The following is a 19545-nucleotide window of genomic DNA, read 5'->3' as shown; positions in this document are numbered from 1 at the left end:
GGGGCAAGTACCCTAAAGCACGGGGCACGGTACGGACAGAGAGTGTGAGTGCGCCTTTAGAGCTAAGATCAAATGTTCTGTTAATACCGCCCCTGAACTCCAGAGAACACAGCGATGTTTCTTTTTGATGGTTTCCGCACACTTTGCTCTTTGGAACAACCCCTCATGTAGCTGCATTGCATACTGCTGCGATTGAAGCTTCTGTCGAGTGAAAAAAAAAAAAAAGATGATAGCTTTCTGTTTTCCAGCCGGTGTGGCTGCTCTGAACTCACCTTGAGGTCTCTGTGAACAATGTGCTTCTGGTGGCAGTACTGCACCGCCGATACAATCTGTACGAGGACAGAGAAAAGACAAGCGAGAGTTTAGTTAAAAAAAAGTGTGTTCTCAGGTTGTGATAAAGGATGTGGTGGAGGAGGAGCAGATGTGGTTGACTGACAGGAAAGATAAAACGTTAACGCGTTGGTGAAGACACCAGCGGGGTGAGAGAGCGGGGCACATTTATCTGCCTCAGTCCACAGTCTGCTGTAACGGCAGCGTGAATATCAGAGCACACAGGGGGAGAAACCACTTCACAATGTTCACTTTGAATTTTTTGCATCTTCAGCTCCAGATTAAATGGAGCGAGGTGTTCAGTGTGGTGACGCAACACTATTATGACTATAAAACTAAAAACATCCACACCCTCCAGCTAGGTGGAGAAACCCTGCTGCTAGCCTTAACAGATTTTGGAGTATCAAGTTATTGGAGCTTTGCTCCATTTTTTTGGTGAAGCTAATATTTCCAGATCTACACTGCTGCAAAAATGTTGCTGCCATCAGAAAAAGCAGGAACAGAGAGCTAATCGGGGCAAAACCCTCTTTAAATACTATAAAAGGGCTCCAGTTTAATGTCAAATTAAAACTGTATCATGGTTATTTATTGTCCACATGAAGACTGGATTAGATTATTAAGTGGAAAAAGTTACATTTTTATTCAACAAATCACTGAACAAAAATGTTCTTTTTAAGACTTTTGAAGATGATTTTTAACCAAATTTGAGAGCAATCATCTTTTTCTTATTAAAGCATTGCAGGTTTGAATAGATGTTTTCATGCATCAGTAAGTGCTTATAATATTTCTGTAATACACAAATGTATTAAGAAAGCTCTTGATTTGCAAACGTTGGTGCCCCTAGTGGTAATTCTCAGTACTACAGGTGTTTTTTTGCATTTTAAGTGTTTTTCAAAGTTCTTTAGTAAATCAAGACAGCTCACTTACTTTTTTTTCTACTAAAACTAAGCCTGTGAATGTTCTCATTTGTCCAGGTCATTGTTATCCCCAAAGCAATTTCAGTCAAAAGCAATTGGACTTATTTGTCTAGGAAGATGTTTCACCTCTAATCCAAGAGGCCATTATCTGTACAGACTTACATTTCTTTTGGGATCTACTAAAACTCTTTCTTCATAGGGGTATATTATTGAACAAAGTTTGAGAACCACTGGTTTAGTAAATGATATGTTCATGAGAAATGCTTCTCACACGTTCTGTAAACCCAATGTGACCTCTTCAAATTGCCTCAACGGTTCAAAATGCAAAGTTCAATTAAATTTACAATAAGATAAAATGAAGGTTCACATTTGAAAAAGCTAGATCTAACAAATGTTTGGCACTTTCGCCTGACAAACAATTATGAAAACTGTTGCCGACACATTTTCTATAGCTTGACGAACTGATAGCTGCAGAAATGTCTTGATTTGGAAATCTGGTGCCTCTCAAACACATAGTAATTCATGACTTTGCACCATGTGTGTGTGTGTGTGTGTGTGCGTGAGAGAGACAGTCACTGAGAGAAGAGTGATGGGGTAAGTAGCGGGTTTGACGTTTCTTATTAGTCTTTAAAAGGTCAACAAGAGACGTTTCTGTCCCAGAAGCAGGACAGAGAGGACGGCGACCTGTCTGAGGAAGAGAGCCGGGAGCAGAGGTGTGAAACCAGAACACTGCAGGGGGAAGAAAGCTGGGTACCTGTCTAAATTTAGCCCTGGCCTCTTTTTCCTTCATTCGTCCGTGTGCAACCAGGTAGTCAAACACCTCTCCTGCAGAAGAGTAAGAGACAAGAAAAGAGGATGATAGAGAGAACAATGAATGAGAAGACAAGAGAATGAAAGAAAACACAAAGTGAGTCACAACTTATATATAAGCAAATAAAAATAACTTCACAATGAACTTTTCTTGAGCAGCTGGCCCATGTGCATGGTTCGAGGGCGTTTGTTAAACATATTGAGGCGAGCTTGGTGCTGCTTCCTCCACACTGAGCCTCTCCTTGAGGCACAAAGCTGCAGCCGGAGCTCTTCCCTCGGCCCACACTCCAGCAAAAACGTGACTACGCTCGCGCATGTGCTAATTGAACTCAAGTGGCTGGCGTGTGTGTGTGTGTCCATACCGAGGCGAAAAAAAGAGGAACTAAACAAAATAACAAGCAACATTAACGCCTCCCCCACCTTTCCTGGATCCTGGAAACAACTCCCACTCTCTCGGTGCTGACCTGCAGAGGCGGTCAGAGTGTACGTTTCTGTACTTCAGATCTCCAGAAAAGCAACAATTCTGCTACTGCTGCTCTCTGACTCAGCTGCTAAAGGCAGAAGGTGGCAGCCAACACTGTGCATGTCAGAGTAAAAGGGCAAAGAGTGTGCTGCACATGGGGTGAGATCAGGGAACAAAGCTGGAAAAGAAGCAACAAAAGTGTAACCTCGCTTTAGAAATGAGAGGAAGTACATAAAAGAGAAGAAGTACAAATCTGAATCAAGTATGCTGAGATACGTTTTTGCTGTCATTTCTGGTCACGTTGCTTCTGTACGCTTTGTCTGTCTGTGTCAGGAGTTTAAAACACTTGCAGACAACGACATTAAGCTACTGTGTGTGTGTGTGACAGAGGATGAGGTTAGCAGTAATGTTGTGGATGCAGCAGAGTAGTATGTGTAGAGTTTATTTGTCGTGTACAAATGCTACAGCTCCTTAAGACTCAAGACAAACCCCAGTGTCTTGTTTGTTACCTGCATGTTAAAGTGAAGGAAGCTAGCCCCGAAGCTAAAAACATAGCTAACAGTTACAGTGCACTATCGGGCTGTGAAGTCTGACGTAACACCCTTTCAAAATACGTTTTCCGGGTTCAAATGCTTTGTTGAAACAAAACAGACACAACGGCCGAACATGTGAACAATAACGATCCCCTCTTTCGTCGGTTAGACATCTTTTTTATCGATAAGAAAGAGGTAAAATGACAATTGCGTTGCCTTCTATAAACTCAGATCTGTTCAAAACTCAGATATGGAACATGGCACTAAGGCAGTTTGGACCCGGAAATCATATTTTGAAAGGGTGTTCCGTCACGTCTTCACAGCCAGATAAAGGTTTACCATGTTCATCTAAGGACGCTTTCAGCCTTATTTAGTTCGGTTGTATCAAAGTTGAGTGTGTTTCCTCATTTGCCACGTTTCCTCTGTGCAGATGGGAAAGCAGCGATCGTACTCGGGTGCACACCAGAAGTGGACCAAATAAGCGTAACAAGACCTGGTAGACTTGGTGGTCTCGGTCCGCTTCCAAACAAACTGGTGCGGGTCGTTTGTGGTGAGTACGTGATCAGACCTGGGTCCGCACTAACTGCAGAAAGCACAGTGCTTTTTTGGACCAACCCAGCTCCTGTAGGCAGCTTCGTGATTTACGTAATGATTAAGTCCCTCCCCTGTCACCACGACAACAACAACATGCCAGTATGAGCTACTCAGAGAGCACATCAGGATCTACTTTATTCTGCCCCTGACAAAAAACAAACATTCGATAGCTGTTGAGATATTTTTTGTCTGGAAGTGAAAGACCAAACGGCGGACATTACCATCACTAAAAAAATTTTTAGTCTTTGATTTATTCTGATAAAGAAGTCTCTTCCATTGAAATCAATACAAAATACGTAAAATCAAAGATGGAGCAGAGCTTCAAAGTAGCCTCCAGGAAGTAGTCCTGCGCCCTCTTTGATTTGACATGTTTCATATTGACATTAGAAACAAAATTAAAATAATATAATAGTGAATCATGATTGTTGATACTGCCTAATGTTATTTACCCACAGCGTACAGGTCAGCAAGAACATTACATCTTTACATAACCACGTCTGTGACTGAAATGTTCCTGCAGAGATCCGTGCAGCCCTGGATCACATGTCTTGATGGAGCTGAGGAGGGTCGCCTTGAGACTCTGCTTGAATTCCAGAGAAATCAAAGCCAAACTGGAAATTATATTATTAGATTTACTTCATTTGGGATCTTAACGTAATTGGCCTCTGATCAGAGCTCTCGTCTCGACCCTGATGCGATTTCTCGGCTGAAGCAGGTTCTTCACAGTTTGTCGTGTCTTTGCTTTGGCTCTGCGGTCCGAATGTGACCTTTTCAAGAAATCAATGACAAGATGTGCATTCTCTGCATGTGTGTGTGCGTGCGTGCGTGCGTGCGTGCGTGCGTGCGTGCGTGCGTGTGACGCCGCATTAGATGAGAAATCACTCTTGGGCTGCAAATCCTATTTATATGCATAACACATTATTTGGGTGGTCTGCCAGGAGGAATAACAGGAAACGACAGATACCTGCTGAAAATTTTTACAGTCATTACTTCTAAATGGTCACAGGCTGGCCCACCTCCAAAAATGCAAATGACCTTCCTTCTGTTTATTGTGTGCTTTGACTTTCATTTGAAATGGTGCTGATTATGAAGTGCTATCCAGATATTGAATCAATGTCATGTTGCCTCGCCAAGACTTTTATTGTTACTGACAAAAAAAGGGATAAATAAAATTTAATTTTCATAATTAATGAGACATTACAAGATGTAATTCACCATTTGAAAACTGGAAAAAGTAACTCACTGTGGCAGCTCACATTTGGAGAAAATAGAAGATTTCTCTGCTTCTTTTTCTCAGGCTGCAAAAGCGTTAAAGACGGGCGCTCTGACAAAAAAATTAAAAGCCAGTTTCCTGTTGAATATAACTTGTTTTTTTGCTTGTAAAAGAGAATCGGGATGTTCTGTATTGTTAACTGGATGGTATCTTGGCTTTGGCAGACAAAAAGCTTTTTTTGTAAGAGGAAATGAGGCAAAGTCTAACAAGATGGTTACTCCAGTAGATGAGAACGATCGTGATCAAGTTGAGAGAACGGACCTTGACAGAGAGGCTATGTCCATTTTTATACATCTATGCACATCATCTGATTCAACAGTCAATTAAGTCTTAGCAAAGTCTGCTGGTCAAGTCACTGACAAACTGTCAACTGGTTGAAATGGAAGTTATGGACGGAGGTGCAACGTGCGTGTGAGAGAGGGATTGAGATAGAGATAGATAGAGAGCCCATTTTAAAAGAAGTTTTGTCCTCTCAGCCATCACAGTGCTAAACAAAAATATGATCATGGCTATGTGATGTCTGTATATTGTTCTGGGGATATGTGGGAAGAGGGTTAGTTATCTGTACATGATGTCCATGTGTTGTGCCTTTTTAAATGCTGCCATGTAAAGGAACTGACTTGTGTGAAAACAATTATCCCCTTGGGGACATTAAAGAACCTAACCTTAAAGAGACAGAGGAGAGCCAGCGCTGTAATCCAGAACAAAGCAGTGACTCCCGGAAATGAAATGTTACTTTTTCCATTTCATCACAACTATAAATGCAGCTGTAGAGTATCTCACGGTCTCCCTCCTCATTTATATTTTATAATGCCTCAAATTACAGTACATCCAGCTTAGCCTGAAAAGTCGGAGGTTAGAACGGAAGTACAGAGAGGCGTTGCTATGGAGATGACACACCGTCTCACCTTGTCTCACTGGTGTAAACTGCTAGGTGTCAGAACGTTGCAGACCTGCACGTTACAAGTTTCAACTTGTCTCAGGGGGAATCTTTGGTCTGAACTGAGCTTTAGGGTGCAGGTTATGAGGATCCAAGAGATTTAATTCCTGCAACTGCCCTCCTGGTTGGGCCGCCAGAAAGCCCCTGCAGCTCATCCAGAAAGCAGCCGCTCAAGTTCTTTGACACTACACCTCCGCTCCTCTGCACCTGCCTCAAATCCGATTCAAGGCGCTGCGAATGGCTCAGGCCCTTCTTACATCCAGAACACGGGTCAAACCTCACACCACGCCTACCAAACAACAACTTTCTACTCCCTGTCCACGCCTGTTTGCTGTCCTGGACTGAGCTCCCTGTTGACGTCAGGATTATTCTGTAAATCCCACTTTTCTACATTTGTCCTTTCAGGCACAAGTAGAGACTATATGCAGCTCCCAGCGTGTGTAAATTATTAACGCCAACATTTGTCACATTTTGGTTTTAATAAATCATACTTGGGATGATGGGAGACAACAGACTTTGTCTGCTCTTCATTGTACAACACATTCAGTCTACCTCTACCCTTCAGTGTGAGGACGGCAGCTTCCTTTATAGATTTAGGGAAGTATTAAAGTTTAAAATGCATTTTAATCTCACCTCCGCTGGCGTACTCCATCACCAGGTACAGTGTCCTCTCTGTCTCGATCACTTCAAAAAGCTTGACTAAAGGAGGGAGAGAGAGAAAGAAAGAGAGGACATTATATATTCAATTATGTCTAAAGATGGAGGACATTCAGACAAAGACGGTAACAAATTCATGGATGCAAACGCCAAACATGTTTTCAAACAGGCACCTAGAGAGAGCACCTGTGTGTCGTGACCATGTGAGCACGCCATCGAGCTGAGCTTAGCAGCGCTAAATATTTACCGCAAAGTCCAAAAGATTTTTTCTTTTATACTGCAGTGTGTTCAGCTCAAAGACATAAAAAGGGAGTAAGTGTGATGAGCGGCTGCACTGGTAAATATAGACGAGGTGGGATGGAAGACAATGAAGGAGAGATGGTGTGTGTGTGTGTGTGTGTGTGTGTGTGTGTGTGTGTGTGTGTGTGTGTGTGTGTGTGTGTGTGTGTGTGTGTGTGTGTGTGTGTGTGTGTGTGTGTGTGTGTGTGTGTGTGTGTGTGTGTGTGTGTGTGTGCGCGCCAGTGTGTGTGTGCGCCAGTGTGTGTGCGCACCAGTGTGTGTGCGCGCGCCAGTGTGTGCGTGCGTGCGTGCTCGGGCTGGTGAGAGCTTACGATCACTCTGGTAATTATAATCACATCTCTGCAGAGGAAATCATGAAATGCGGGGGAAAGGAAATTAAAACTAATTAGCGGGGAATCCCTTTTACCAAAACCAAACACACCATGGCAGGCTTTTCTGATGAGTGAGTGAGTGAGTGTCAAACACAAACTCACTCAAATAAGTCCATGAACAAGGAGAATAAAACACCTTTTATCAGCAGACTTATTATAGTTATAGGCGTGTTGGTCCTTATGAACATCACAAAATGTGAAAGAATTAGTTGATTAATCGATCAGTTGCTTGATAGAGAAATAATAATCAGCAGCTATTTAGATAAAGAGCTTATTTTTAATGATAATAAAGCCAAATATTCGCTCAATCCAGCTTCTCGAATGTGAGGATTTGCTGCTTTTCTTTGCTACAACTTGCTTTTACTATATTTCAAACTCAACCACAGTACTGTTTTATTACTGTATTGTTGTCATTGTAGTCTTGTGTGATATTAAAGGTTATGCCCATATTTCAGATGTTTTTTTAAGTGAGGTTGTGGGCTTAAAGTACATTAAGTACTGCATGCTTTCCCAAACCATCATCTAAACACCAACTATGGATCAGTACCTCAAACCCAAACTATCCCTTTAATAATCTTGGGACATTGTGACAGGTCTTTTTTGCCATCTGACCAGACTGCTGCAATCTACTATACTACATTCAACCAATCCCAGCTGACGTTGGGCGTGAGGCGGGGTACGCCAGTCTATCACAGGGCACATAGAGACAAACAAAGACAGACAACCATTCACACTGACATTCACACCTGCTGGCAATTTACAGTCATCACTTAACCAAACACCTGCACGTCTTTGGACTGTGGGAGGAAGCTGGAGAACCCGGAGAAAACCCACACAGACACGGGGAGAACATGCAAACTCCACACAGAAGCGCCCCAGCCGGGATTCGTACCAGGAACGAATGTTGTAATGTTGTAATCTCAGCCTCCCCCTGGCAGCTTACTGGCAAAATGTGTGTGTGTGATGTAGTGGGACAGGTGTGTTCTGGTTAGTGTAAACAAAAGTGTAGTGTGGTAATCAGTCTGAGTCTACGGTGTGAACGGTGTGTAACCGCCGCCTCTCTATTTTTTTTTGGCTCCGTTAACCCGGACCACTGGACACAAGTTACCGGCAACGAGCCGGGTTATTAGGATGAGACCTGCTCACTCCCAACTATGGTTCGTAGCGTGGACGCTGTAAAGGAAACATGCCGCTGTTTGGACGCATCACATGATTCAGAGGCATATATTTCGGACGCATACTAGATTTCAATTTTTAATTCTTGATATTTTTTTTAATGCCTTCTGCAGAGAAGGGAGAGTGGCGTTGGTCATGGTTTGGAATGAAAGGGAGAAAACAGGACAGAGCAACTGCTTTGACATGCACAGCAGTAACCCATAATGAGATTATTGAAGTTCCCCCTGTTTCCATGGGAGAGGGTTGAATGTGAAATTAACGGAGTAACTCGACCTTCGGTACAGTAGGCGGTGCTCCACCAACATACAGCTGGTCGAATGCGGCTGTTTTCCCCTTTTCACCTTTGTCCAAATCAATCTTCTCAGTAGTGATGTTAGCTGCCATGGCAAAGTCCTCCCTCGGTTTAAAGGTAAAGCTTGTGTTGTTGTTTTTTTCACGTTGTTTCCACACCGTTGCTTCCTGGTTTAGTCCATTTCCGGTTCAGAAACCACTGCCGCGGAGTGGGGAGGGGCAGTTATAACCAACAAAGTATAACGCTGTTTACGTGCAAGAATACCCCGGTTACCATAGAAATTATCTTGGCCTGTTAACCGGGGTATGAAAACTCTACCCGAGGTACGGAGTTTACATGGTGCTTGAGAAATTGGATTATTGCTGTTATCCAAATATAATCGTGTTTTTAAACTGCCTGTAAACACACTGATTTTTAAAAAAAGTTTATATATCATTTTTTGGAAGACGTTAGTTAAGGCTGCAGGCGAGTGTTGATTGAGTGGCCGCCCAAGCTGTACAGTGCTGCGGGAAAGCCTGAAATATGGAAAAGTACCTTAAAACCCAAAGTATCCCTTTAATAACTAACCCATATATATTTGTGAGCTGTGGGACATTGTGACAGGTTTTTCTTTTACTCTTTCTTTGACAAACATTTAGTGAAGAGATGGAAAAACTACAAGTCAGACGAACTGATGATGTAAATAATCATGATAGCATTTCTCATCTCTGCTGCGATCATGTTCAACCCTCCGACAACTGAGGTCTTTGTCATATCAGCTTCTTGTTGCTGCAGTGGATTAGTGTCTGCTGGTTATTTCCTCTTGCAGCTGGCAAAGTTTATGCCGCTCCAGACAGACAGACAGTTTTGTTCATCGATCAAAAGAAAAGCTTCATTTTCTAATCCCCCGAAATCAAAGTGGAGAGAAAGACAGTTTTAATGTCATCCTCCACTGAGGGACAATTAACAAACATTATTTCAATTTCCTTTAGCAGAAGTCTTTGAGCTTTCTTGAGATATACACACAAACTTTCACACTTGCCGGGACTGTTTTTAAAGAACTCTCAGTAATCTCCTGTGAACAAAAACTACATAAAAAGGAACTAAACAAAAAAAAAAAGCTGAAACAGCAGCGTTAATATGCTCAAGCAAGCTGATGAAATAAGAGGCTGGCGGCATGTTGCTGGTTCAGTAACTGAAAGGTCAAAGGTCAGAGTCCTTCATGTCCAGACAGCAAACTCCCACCTCATCAAATGTAAATGATTACAGTTCATTTTCTTCATTTTTTGGGTCTGGAAATTCTCCACATATACACAAGACATTCATCCGACATCACCCACATCCAAGTCTTCATATTTAAACATAATTAGAAACTCGTGAAAGGACGCTGTTTATGTTGTTCTACTGGATTTATGTGTGAAAGAGCCACTTACCTATATTGGGATGATTCAAGATCTTCATTATTCTAACTTCTCTGAAAAGCTGAAATGAAAGAAAAGGAACATTTTTATAGTTAATTCTGAGATTCAAGAAGTTATTGACATTTCAACATAATACTTAATAAGGAATATATATATATATATATATATATATATATATATATATATATATTAGATGTGGTGAACTCGAGACAGCACTCACACTAACTGACAAATAAAATAAGAACAGGGTTTCTTCACCTTTTCCAGAGTCATATTCAAGCACTTTTCAAGCATTTAAAAGATGCATTTTCATGCTTTTCCAGCTGTGGTAAACTACATATTTGTATACGGTACAATACTCACTATTCAGTAAACTTATTATTGCATTTAAGGTCTCGACAAGGGGTAAAGGTAACAAAATACACCAACCGGCACCTCCAAAGTTCACTGATTAATGTTACATCTCGTTTGTTTTAGAGCTGTGCTCCGATGCTGTGTGAGTCTATGCACGATGTACCACTTCGTAAAAATAAACAAAAATCTAATCTAATCAAAAATAAATCGAAATACTCTAAAAAGTAGTTTACTCGTGTTCTTTTTCAGTTGTGACTGCAGGGTTCCTTCATCTTTCCCAAAGTCAAATTCAAGCACCTTTCATGCATTTCAAGGCACATTTTCATGCTTTTCCAGCACCTTTACAGCTGTGGTAAACTACATATTTGTATACAGTATAATACTGAGTGTTCAGTATACACTTCATCACATTAAATAAGATGTTAACGTCTTATAAACAACCAACATGAAGTTTTGAGACAGAGTTCTACAGAAGGACGACAAATGAAAGGAAAACTAACTCCACAGAAATATAATCAACTATTCTGACCATCTGCTCATCATGAAAAGTAAGTTTTCATGCAAAAATGTCAGAAAATGTTGTTTTTAGTCTCAAATATGCAGATCTTCTTTTCTCTGTTATATCACATATGCTATCAACATATAACAGAACAATTCAAGCACTTGAAACCTTGAAAACACCACAATAAAATTCAAGTTTGCATTTCCAGCACCCGTACAAACCCTTTGAGTGGTAAACCTAATTTGCCCCTCGGTGGGTAAAAAACTTAAAAATAGAAAAGAATTTGAGGAGTGACGAGAGCTTGGTAGATCCTTGAACATGTCCCTACGTGCTAACATTGGGGAAACAGGTAATCTTGGTTGCAGATGTTCATTTTCACCCCAATTTCGGATCAGATTGATGCAGGAAAATGTTTCACTTTATAGTTTTTTTTGTTTTGACGTCTTTATTGGTGATTTTTCACTGTAGAAAGTGCAGATGGACTCTGTTACAGTCGCCCCCCGGCTGCAATGACAGACGGTATCAGGAGTCGAGTTGGAAGAGGTTTAAAATCTGTTTAATCGCATTGACATTGACACATCTGTTGGGTATGATCATGGATCTAAACGAGAGTGGTGACATTATTTAAACTCCATTAGTAAAAGCGTAGAAGTGTAGTGTCTGTCCTTTTGGCCGCGGCCAAAACCGTTTTTTCAGCTAAAGTCTAGTACCTTTAAGTAGTGTGAGTGCACCCGCTCCGCGCTCAACTGGGGCCAGCTGGGCCGCCACGGCCCGCTTGAAAGAGGTGGGCTTTAGCGGAGCCGTTTGCACATGTACGAGCACGAGCGTGCGATCGTGTACGAGCACGAGCCCTATGGCAGTAGCGTTATGTCCGCCTGTTCGGACATGTAAATAGAAGGACGGACCATGCGCGGACATTTAACAACAACAACAATGGTGGTGAAAGGTTCACGTTGTGTTTACTGCAGATTTGGTCGGATGAAAATATTCAAAAACAGTCGACAAGACGCACAAAAACTCCGAGGTCTGTGGAAAGATTTGTAAACAAAGCCATACACACGCGATCAATGCGTGTGACGTGTTACGGCTTGAAGGCGTATGGACAGCAAGAAGCATTGGCCGAGGACCAGGTAGTGTGAGTACAAACGGGGCTGGGGCGCGGGGGGGAGAGGGAGGGGGGACAAGTACCCCAAAGTCCGGGTCGTGGTCCGGGAGGACAGTGTGATCACGCCCTAGGTAAACAGAGATTTTTTGGGGACTATTTTCAGTTAACCTCTCCCTTTTCCTAATGACGAAATACACAACAAAATTAAGGGGAAACGGATTAACAAATACTTTTCAAAGTGATCATACCATATGTTTAAACCATACAGGGATGGGAGATAATTCAATACGATAATTAATCGCCTACATTGACAATAACAAGCACATTATCTGAAATTTCTCAGAAAATGTTCTATCTGAAATACCAGAGGGAATATCATTTGAAAACTGCAGTTTTGCTTTATAATCAAACCTTTTCCGCACAGTTCAATCAGATAAAAATTACACAATGTATGATTTTACATGCAGGATATACTGAGATAAAGTTATTTTCTAGAAGAAGGAACTTTCATATTGTCAAAAATTGTGTCTGTCGTATCAATATTTTTCTGTTTCAATCATAATGTCAAAAAACTGAATTGCGTTACAATATTTACGTCATCTGGACGAAGCTTTACGTTCTGATCTTTGCATGTTGTGTTCATTTTGCACTAAAGTTCTTCATAAAATGAGAAAATACTCAAAAGTACTTTTCATTTGGCACGTTTTTAATCCACAAAGGAGTATTTCCATGTGGTTATAGACTATTTATTGAATTACCAGAAAACATGCTCTCCCATGATATATTTCGCAGTAAGATATGAAACGACCTACATCAGGACAGAAGGTTTTGGCCGTATCCTCCAGCTCTAATAACTGAACTTGACTTTTAACCTTTTAACTATCAGCTATTTATTATATTTTGGACCTTTTACTGATGCTTTTGTTGTTTGCACTTTCCTCTTTTGCTGCTATTATACTAAAGATTACAATGATTATAATCATAAAGAATGATCTTATTTTCATACCACATTATTATTATTATTTTCAGTTACAATCATTCAACAGCAGTATGCACTTAATTATCGAGAGGTATTTTCATGTCACAAAGCAAGAGTTAATGTTTTATTTAATTTGAAATGGATGTTCAGATTTGTGCACACATGAATTTTTTAAATGGGGTCTGATTTTTGTGTCACATTCCTGGTGAGGAGGAAACCCATAAGCAGGTTGGCCTGTCAACACTGCCGTTCATAAGAGCAGATCATGAGTTCAGAAACCCAAACACCAGCCTTTGCGCTGTGCCAACGTCAACACATTTGTCAAGGAAGCCTGATGTTTTTGTCACCGAACGAAAACATAATCGCAAAAACAGGATTCCCTGCAGCACGGCGTCGGATCAAACCGGCCCGAGAGGTCGAGGAAAAGGGGATCGGAGTGAAGTTAAACATGCACCATCACATCTCCGCCCTCGGCTCTAATAACAGGACACTCAGCCAACACACGCGCTCTTCCCCATCAGCATTCAGAGTGACCAGACAAGCAGATTTGTAACGGCCAAAAGTGCTTTTTGGTCTTCCACTGTATGAGGCACAAAAAAGAACTGAGTGCTATTTATTATTGATCCGCTGTTAACTACACCTCACCCTCCCTCTTGCCATAAAAACATAAAATGTTCATGAGGCACAGGGAGTAGGCACGGTGTTGGCTTTCTGACAAACAAATCGAGAGGCTGCGCAGCCAGAAAATACACACAGCAGAACATGCAAACACTACTGAAGCATCAGAGCTTTAAATTCTTTATTTTGTTTGAAAAAACTGTCAAACTATAGTTGCATTAATGACGATATTAAACATTTAAAGCTGTAAACACCAAATGCTCACCGTTTTTACTTGCTTATAAGATAATAATCATTTAATCTGTAAAGCGGTTACACCTAATATTTTCTTCCTTGAGTTAGTTCTCTGATGTCTTACTCACTTTGATAATAAAGAATCTGAAATGAATCAATGACAGTTTCGATCACCTTTTTACGTCTTTTGTAAGAACACCAGACATTTCTTCTCAAAATGAAGGATTTTGCTGCTTTTCTTCGTTCTACACCATCGGATACATTGAGATCTTTAGGCTTTTACCACTAATGATCTGACAAAATAAGATTTGTTAAGACATTAATCTTTTATATATTTATGAGATTATTAATATACTCCAGTCTATTTAACATCTTTTCTACTAAGGGGGGGTGTCATCAGTCTCAAACTTTCTGTTTCTGTTCAGAAAGTAGCGTAAAAAACTAAAATAAAATAGTTGCAAAGATAATAAGTAGAACTTCTGCAGCAGTAATTTATACTACGGCCCCACCACTATGGGTTTTTGAGGCAGATACAGATTTCAGAGGGAAACAATTGACTGCTTACCAAATGTTACGTCGGATAAAGTGAATATTTGAATTGAAATGGTAATAGATCTTATCTATGTGGATTGTGCACCGATTGTGCAATGTTAATAAAGAATATTAAACATTCAAGGCTTAAAGCAAGAAACAATTTGTGAGCCTGCATAGTTGTCCAGGAGGTAAAGTGTACAATGTGTGGAATTTAAAATGGCTCTATTATTCCAGAAAGCAGTTGTAATACCGGGAAACTTTTAATCAAGATTTTTTTACAGAAGTTTTTTTTTTTTGTTGTTGAGAGGATCCTTGTGTCAACCAATTCTAGAAATGAACTCAGAGAAAGTAAAGAATAAATACAAATTAAATTAATATGTTCAGTATTAGTCAACTGCTGACAATTTAAAATACATTAAGCTATTCTTACCTTACTTTTCTTTTGTTATCTTAAAATGCTCCTAATAAGCGTATGGCACACTAAAATGTAAAAGAAATCCACCAGGTGTTGAAACTCAACAATATTCAATTCTCATATATTTCTGATTGAAGTATGACCCATCATTTTGTTCGGTCAGAATAATATGATTGGCCGAGCTTCCTGCCTGTCATGGTTGCAGCAAACCTTCCAGTTGCCTACTGCTGTCACCGCTTGCAAGTCGTGCGCCTCTCTGCAGCGTGGTAGATGGCGGAAGCTAATGCAGTATCATCTGGAGCTAAAAAGGGATGACACGGCGACGGAGTTTCTGCTGGACAGATACTTTTAGTTTGCCTGATCCTAGAACGCAGCATCACATGTGATAACGCAGCATCCAGACGCTGAAATTCTCTGCCGCCACGCTGGAATCCTGATTGAAAATCAATGTATTTTTAATACATTTTTCAAAAATGTATAAAAAAAATCTGTATTCCTTATGAATATTGAGGGGACTTATTTTGAATGTCAGAGGTCAGGCAGCTGGGAGAGGGCGGGGCTTTGGAGGGAGGCGGAGCTTGTCATTTTCAATTTCTTTTTTAAGTGCGACATGCCAGAAAGGCAAGAATAGCTTTGAAGAGCTATATGTCAACATTTCTAAATCAGCCCAAGCATAGTTTTCTGCAGCATATATTCAGCAAAAAAAGGGTTTTCATATTGGATAACATAAAAGTAATATCGGCCGACCATTATATTTGTGTGTCTCATCAGGATCCTGCAGTTAGCGCCAGCTTTGGGAGGTACGGAGATAATAAATCTCTTCATTCCCGCTTTAGAGACGACGGAAGGGTTAATTATGAGCTGCAGTCAGCGAGGCCTTCAGGACGGGGTCGACTGGTTTGGAAACCATGTTAACAAAATGAGCCAGGACGAGTCTGGCTGCTGAAGAGGAGGAGAAGGAGAAGAGCCTGAGGTCTCCTCACTGTCATTACACTGCCCGAGATCCTGCTATGACCATCATTATTCTGAAAATACTCTCCTGAGCGCTCACAAACTACAGAGGAATACTGTAAATCTGGACTGTGTGACAGAAGAAAGAGGAACTTTTCTTTGCTGATTGCTAGAGAGTTATGTTGTCAGTCTCAGAAAAGCATATGAATACCTCTTTTTTAAAAATCCAACAGTCCTTTTTTCACCTGGGTAGGTTTTAAAAACAACAAACCAGCGAGTGCATGGGAATACTTTGCCAGGTATGTTGTGCAGTAAACAGGATTAGTGGAAAAACACAAGATGATTCACGGCATAACACAACGATGAGGTCGAGGACGGAAACCTGCTGGTGATCCAGTCATACCACCGCAGTGATGCAATGACACCCCCCCACCACGTTACACAATCTGTCTTGTGATCAATACAAACGCACCTTCAGGAAAAATGACACACATTTTGAGGGTGAACTCACACCTTCAGTTGGCTTGTGTATGACAGAAAGGTTGTGGAAAACTGCATTTTCCTGTTTAAATTGCCTTAATTACAACTGATGTGAGGCTTGTAAAGAAAATCCCATGGGCTCACCATTAGATCATTTACTGAACATTTTTCTGGTAAACTTTCATCCTACCAGGTCAGAGACTTTGAGCTGAGTCACAACACATTGGATTAGAGGAGCATCAGCTAACGATGGATGTCTGTGCAACTTCTTTTTTTTTTCCTGATACAACTGACCGCCAGTGTTTATTTCGGTTAAGAGAAAAAAATCCAGACTGCAGTTTTTTGTTGAGCTCAGCTTTCTAAGCGAGAGAGAGAGTAGCTTCTCAGTGCATTTACTTGGTCCCTGTAAAACTTGAATGTTATTGTTCCCATCTGGAGAAACAAATCAACCTGAGGGAACAAACACTTCAAATTAACTGCTTCAAATCAAGCTGAGGACACTTTACAGAAGACCGGTTTTGTCTCAGACGAGGCTACAAATAATGAGACGCCTCGTTGGGATTGGCCTGCGTACAAACAAACTTTAGCACCAAGTTTTTGAATTTTCTCAACAGGCCAATTTAATGCTTTTTGTGGACCCTTAACATGAAGTCATAAGCCGTAATAAGTCAATTTGTTACCCCTTGTCACTGGATATATTTCAACAAGTTCAGTTGCAGTTCAATAAAAAAAAAAAAAAAAAATTTGAAAATGTTGTAGGAGGTTTGCAGCAAGCCCCAACACAGTAATTTTCTGGTTGATCCGATAAGGAAGTAACCTGACTATCGCCAGATGACTTTAATTCTGTCTTGACTCCGCATAGCTCCACTCAACCATCTGGGATCGATCCATTGCAGAGGTATTTCAGGGTCCGCAAAAAATGGTCGAGCCAATCAGGACCGCCGGGCAGGGTTTTATAGATGTGATGTAGCAGAGAAGCGACTGTTGTGATTCAGACAAACAATAATGGCGGCTCGCATCGAGGAAGCAGGCGTCAACATCGATGCTGCCGTTTCCTCCGTGTTTCCAATCTAGAGAATCTTTCTTCTTTAAAAGAACACAGAGAACGGCTCTGAAGGCTTTTGTTGGTCGAAACTATGTCGGCTGTTCTGTTTGGCTTTTCCCTGCGTCGCTCTCATCAGCGTCACAGGTTGGTTTTGATATTAGCGGTTGAAGTAGCAAGTCAATAATGATGACGGACAAGTGGTTTATCCAATTATATGCAAGGACTTCAGAAGGCCCAGCCTCCTGAAATCACTTTCTAATGGAGCGATCCCAGATGTATGATTGAAGCAAGGAGGAACCAAATTCATCTGGCAAGAGTCAGGGTAATAAGGAAGTGCCAAAAATCCACTGTCCACAAGGGGCAGGTTTCATAATAGAGCAGTTTCTCATTGACCCCCATGTTAAACAGGCCGTTTTCACAGCATAATAAAACCTGTTTAAGGCCTGGTACAAAACAACCTTCTAGTCTGTGTTGTCATGGAGATAAGACCTAAACATACAGAGGGGGGTGAATTATTTTGTACCAGGCTAGTTTTTATTTTATTGGAGGTTAAAGTTCATGAATAATTAGGGGCGCAGCCTCTTGAGTGACAGCTAGCCACTGGCACTTCAGTCAGCCAGATGGACGCATCTCCCTCAACCAACGTCACATACGTGCCCTTTTTTGGTAAGAGGAAATAAGGCGAATATGATTGGATCAAGTTGAGAGAACGGACCTCGACAACTAGGCTACGTCCATTTTTTTTCAATAAAAGAAAATCGTAGCACAGGCTATCGTTAACGTGTGAACATATTATAATTTGTAGATTTGTATCTTTATTTCTGTAGTTCAGTTCACTGAACTAGGTGGAATACCTCCATACAGCTGAGTCTGTGCTCGCTCCATGTTGTTGCTGGTGTTGGCTGTGAGGCAACCAGCATGCTGCACAAACTTGTTTTAAAAAAATTTTTAAATCGAATAATTACCTGTTACATTAATCATTCTTATGACACCTCTGAGGTGTTCCTGCCTACAGTTTGAAAATGGTTTTACGGCCACTCAATGAAAAGCAGAAGCTCAGCACGAGGAGCAGAGGTTGTTTACATTTAATCAAGACTTCCAAGTATCACTCTCCCTCCCTGACCTTTGACCTGGATCACAACAAAAGCCCTCAGCCGGTTGAATCAGGACAGAGAAGAAGAACAGAGCAGAAGCCGTTTTCCAGGAGCCAGTGACAGATGTGCACGTCGAATCAGCTCCTCCAAACTATTAAGAACAGAGGCTGAAAATAAACATTTAGGCTTCAGAGACAATATCTCCCGCTGTCAGCCTCTCGCCAATTCTTCCCGTTACATAAGAGGTCAGATCGCAGCGGTGCTGGCTCTGATGCAGGTTGGCTGTTACAGCAGCAGCAGCAGCAGGAAAGAGGAGAGCAGGGAAAAATAAACACCACATCACCTCAAAACTCCCCTAAACCTGAATCCTGACTGTATCCTGATTATATGAATATAAAGTGTTAGATGAGAGGACTGATACCACTCTCATATCTGTCTGTTCAAATTGAAGCGAGGGCCAACAGGAGGTTAGCCTAGCTTAGCATAAAGACTGGAAACAAGGGGAAACAGCTAGCCTGGCTTCGTCTATCCCCTCATCTAGACTGCTAACAGCACATCAACTGACTGAAGCCACCGTCTACACCGGTTCTGTCTTATTCTTTATTTTGAACCCCATTAGCTTCCACCTAGTGGTCGCTAGTCTTCCTGGGGTCCCCACAGAAAGCGACAACAACTGTTTTGTTTTGTCTGAGCATTTCAAAATCAAAGGAGCAGACAAACTTTCTGTGCAGTTTTTCTTAACACTAATCAATATTCACCCTCATAATCGTACAGGCTCTGATACAGTTTGAGCTTTATACATTAAGATAAGAAAGACACAATATCAAATCAATAAATAAACCAAAGGAGAAAACATGCCGTCAGACAATAAAATCAAATAAGATACGATATAATATGAAAATTAAGAAAACGTGATAAAAGTTGAATGATTAAAGTGTTAAAATAATGATAAAATCCTAAAATGTGTAGTAAATTGTAATAATGTGCAGACAGCTGCATATATTTAAATGAGTGCGAGAGTAGAAGATGATGTGTTTAAGGTCTTGACGAGGGGTAAAAGTAACAAAATACATCAATCAGCACCTTACTGATTTATATGTTATATCTTGTTTGTTTTAGAGTTGTGCCTCCGATACTGTGTTACTCTATGCACGATACGATACCACTTAATAAAAATG

At 41.0% G+C, this 19545-nt stretch overlaps 1 protein-coding gene across 15 annotated transcripts in view; it reads right to left on the bottom strand.

The window, feature by feature from the left end:
- Window positions 1-19545, bottom strand: part of mark3a (MAP/microtubule affinity-regulating kinase 3a) — a 67807-nt gene that overhangs the window by 36038 nt on the left and 12224 nt on the right. For all 15 annotated transcript variants that reach the window (XR_014593428.1, XM_083924456.1, XM_083924448.1 and 12 more), the window contains exons 4-7: window positions 10069-10117; window positions 6494-6559; window positions 2002-2072; window positions 273-329 (exon numbers count right to left, since the gene is read on the bottom strand). Coding sequence is in view for 14 of the 15 variants with exons in the window: in XM_083924456.1 (XP_083780582.1) it covers window positions 273-329; window positions 2002-2072; window positions 6494-6559; window positions 10069-10117 (243 nt within the window). In the remaining variant the exon portion in view is untranslated. The remainder of the gene's footprint in view (window positions 1-272; window positions 330-2001; window positions 2073-6493; window positions 6560-10068; window positions 10118-19545) is intronic.

Source organism: Echiichthys vipera (genome assembly GCF_963691815.1).
Source record: "Echiichthys vipera genome assembly, chromosome: 12".
Lineage (NCBI taxonomy): Eukaryota > Metazoa > Chordata > Actinopteri > Perciformes > Trachinidae > Echiichthys > Echiichthys vipera.
Note: the sequence above shows the minus strand (reverse complement) of the source record. Positions and strands in the feature narration are given on the sequence as shown.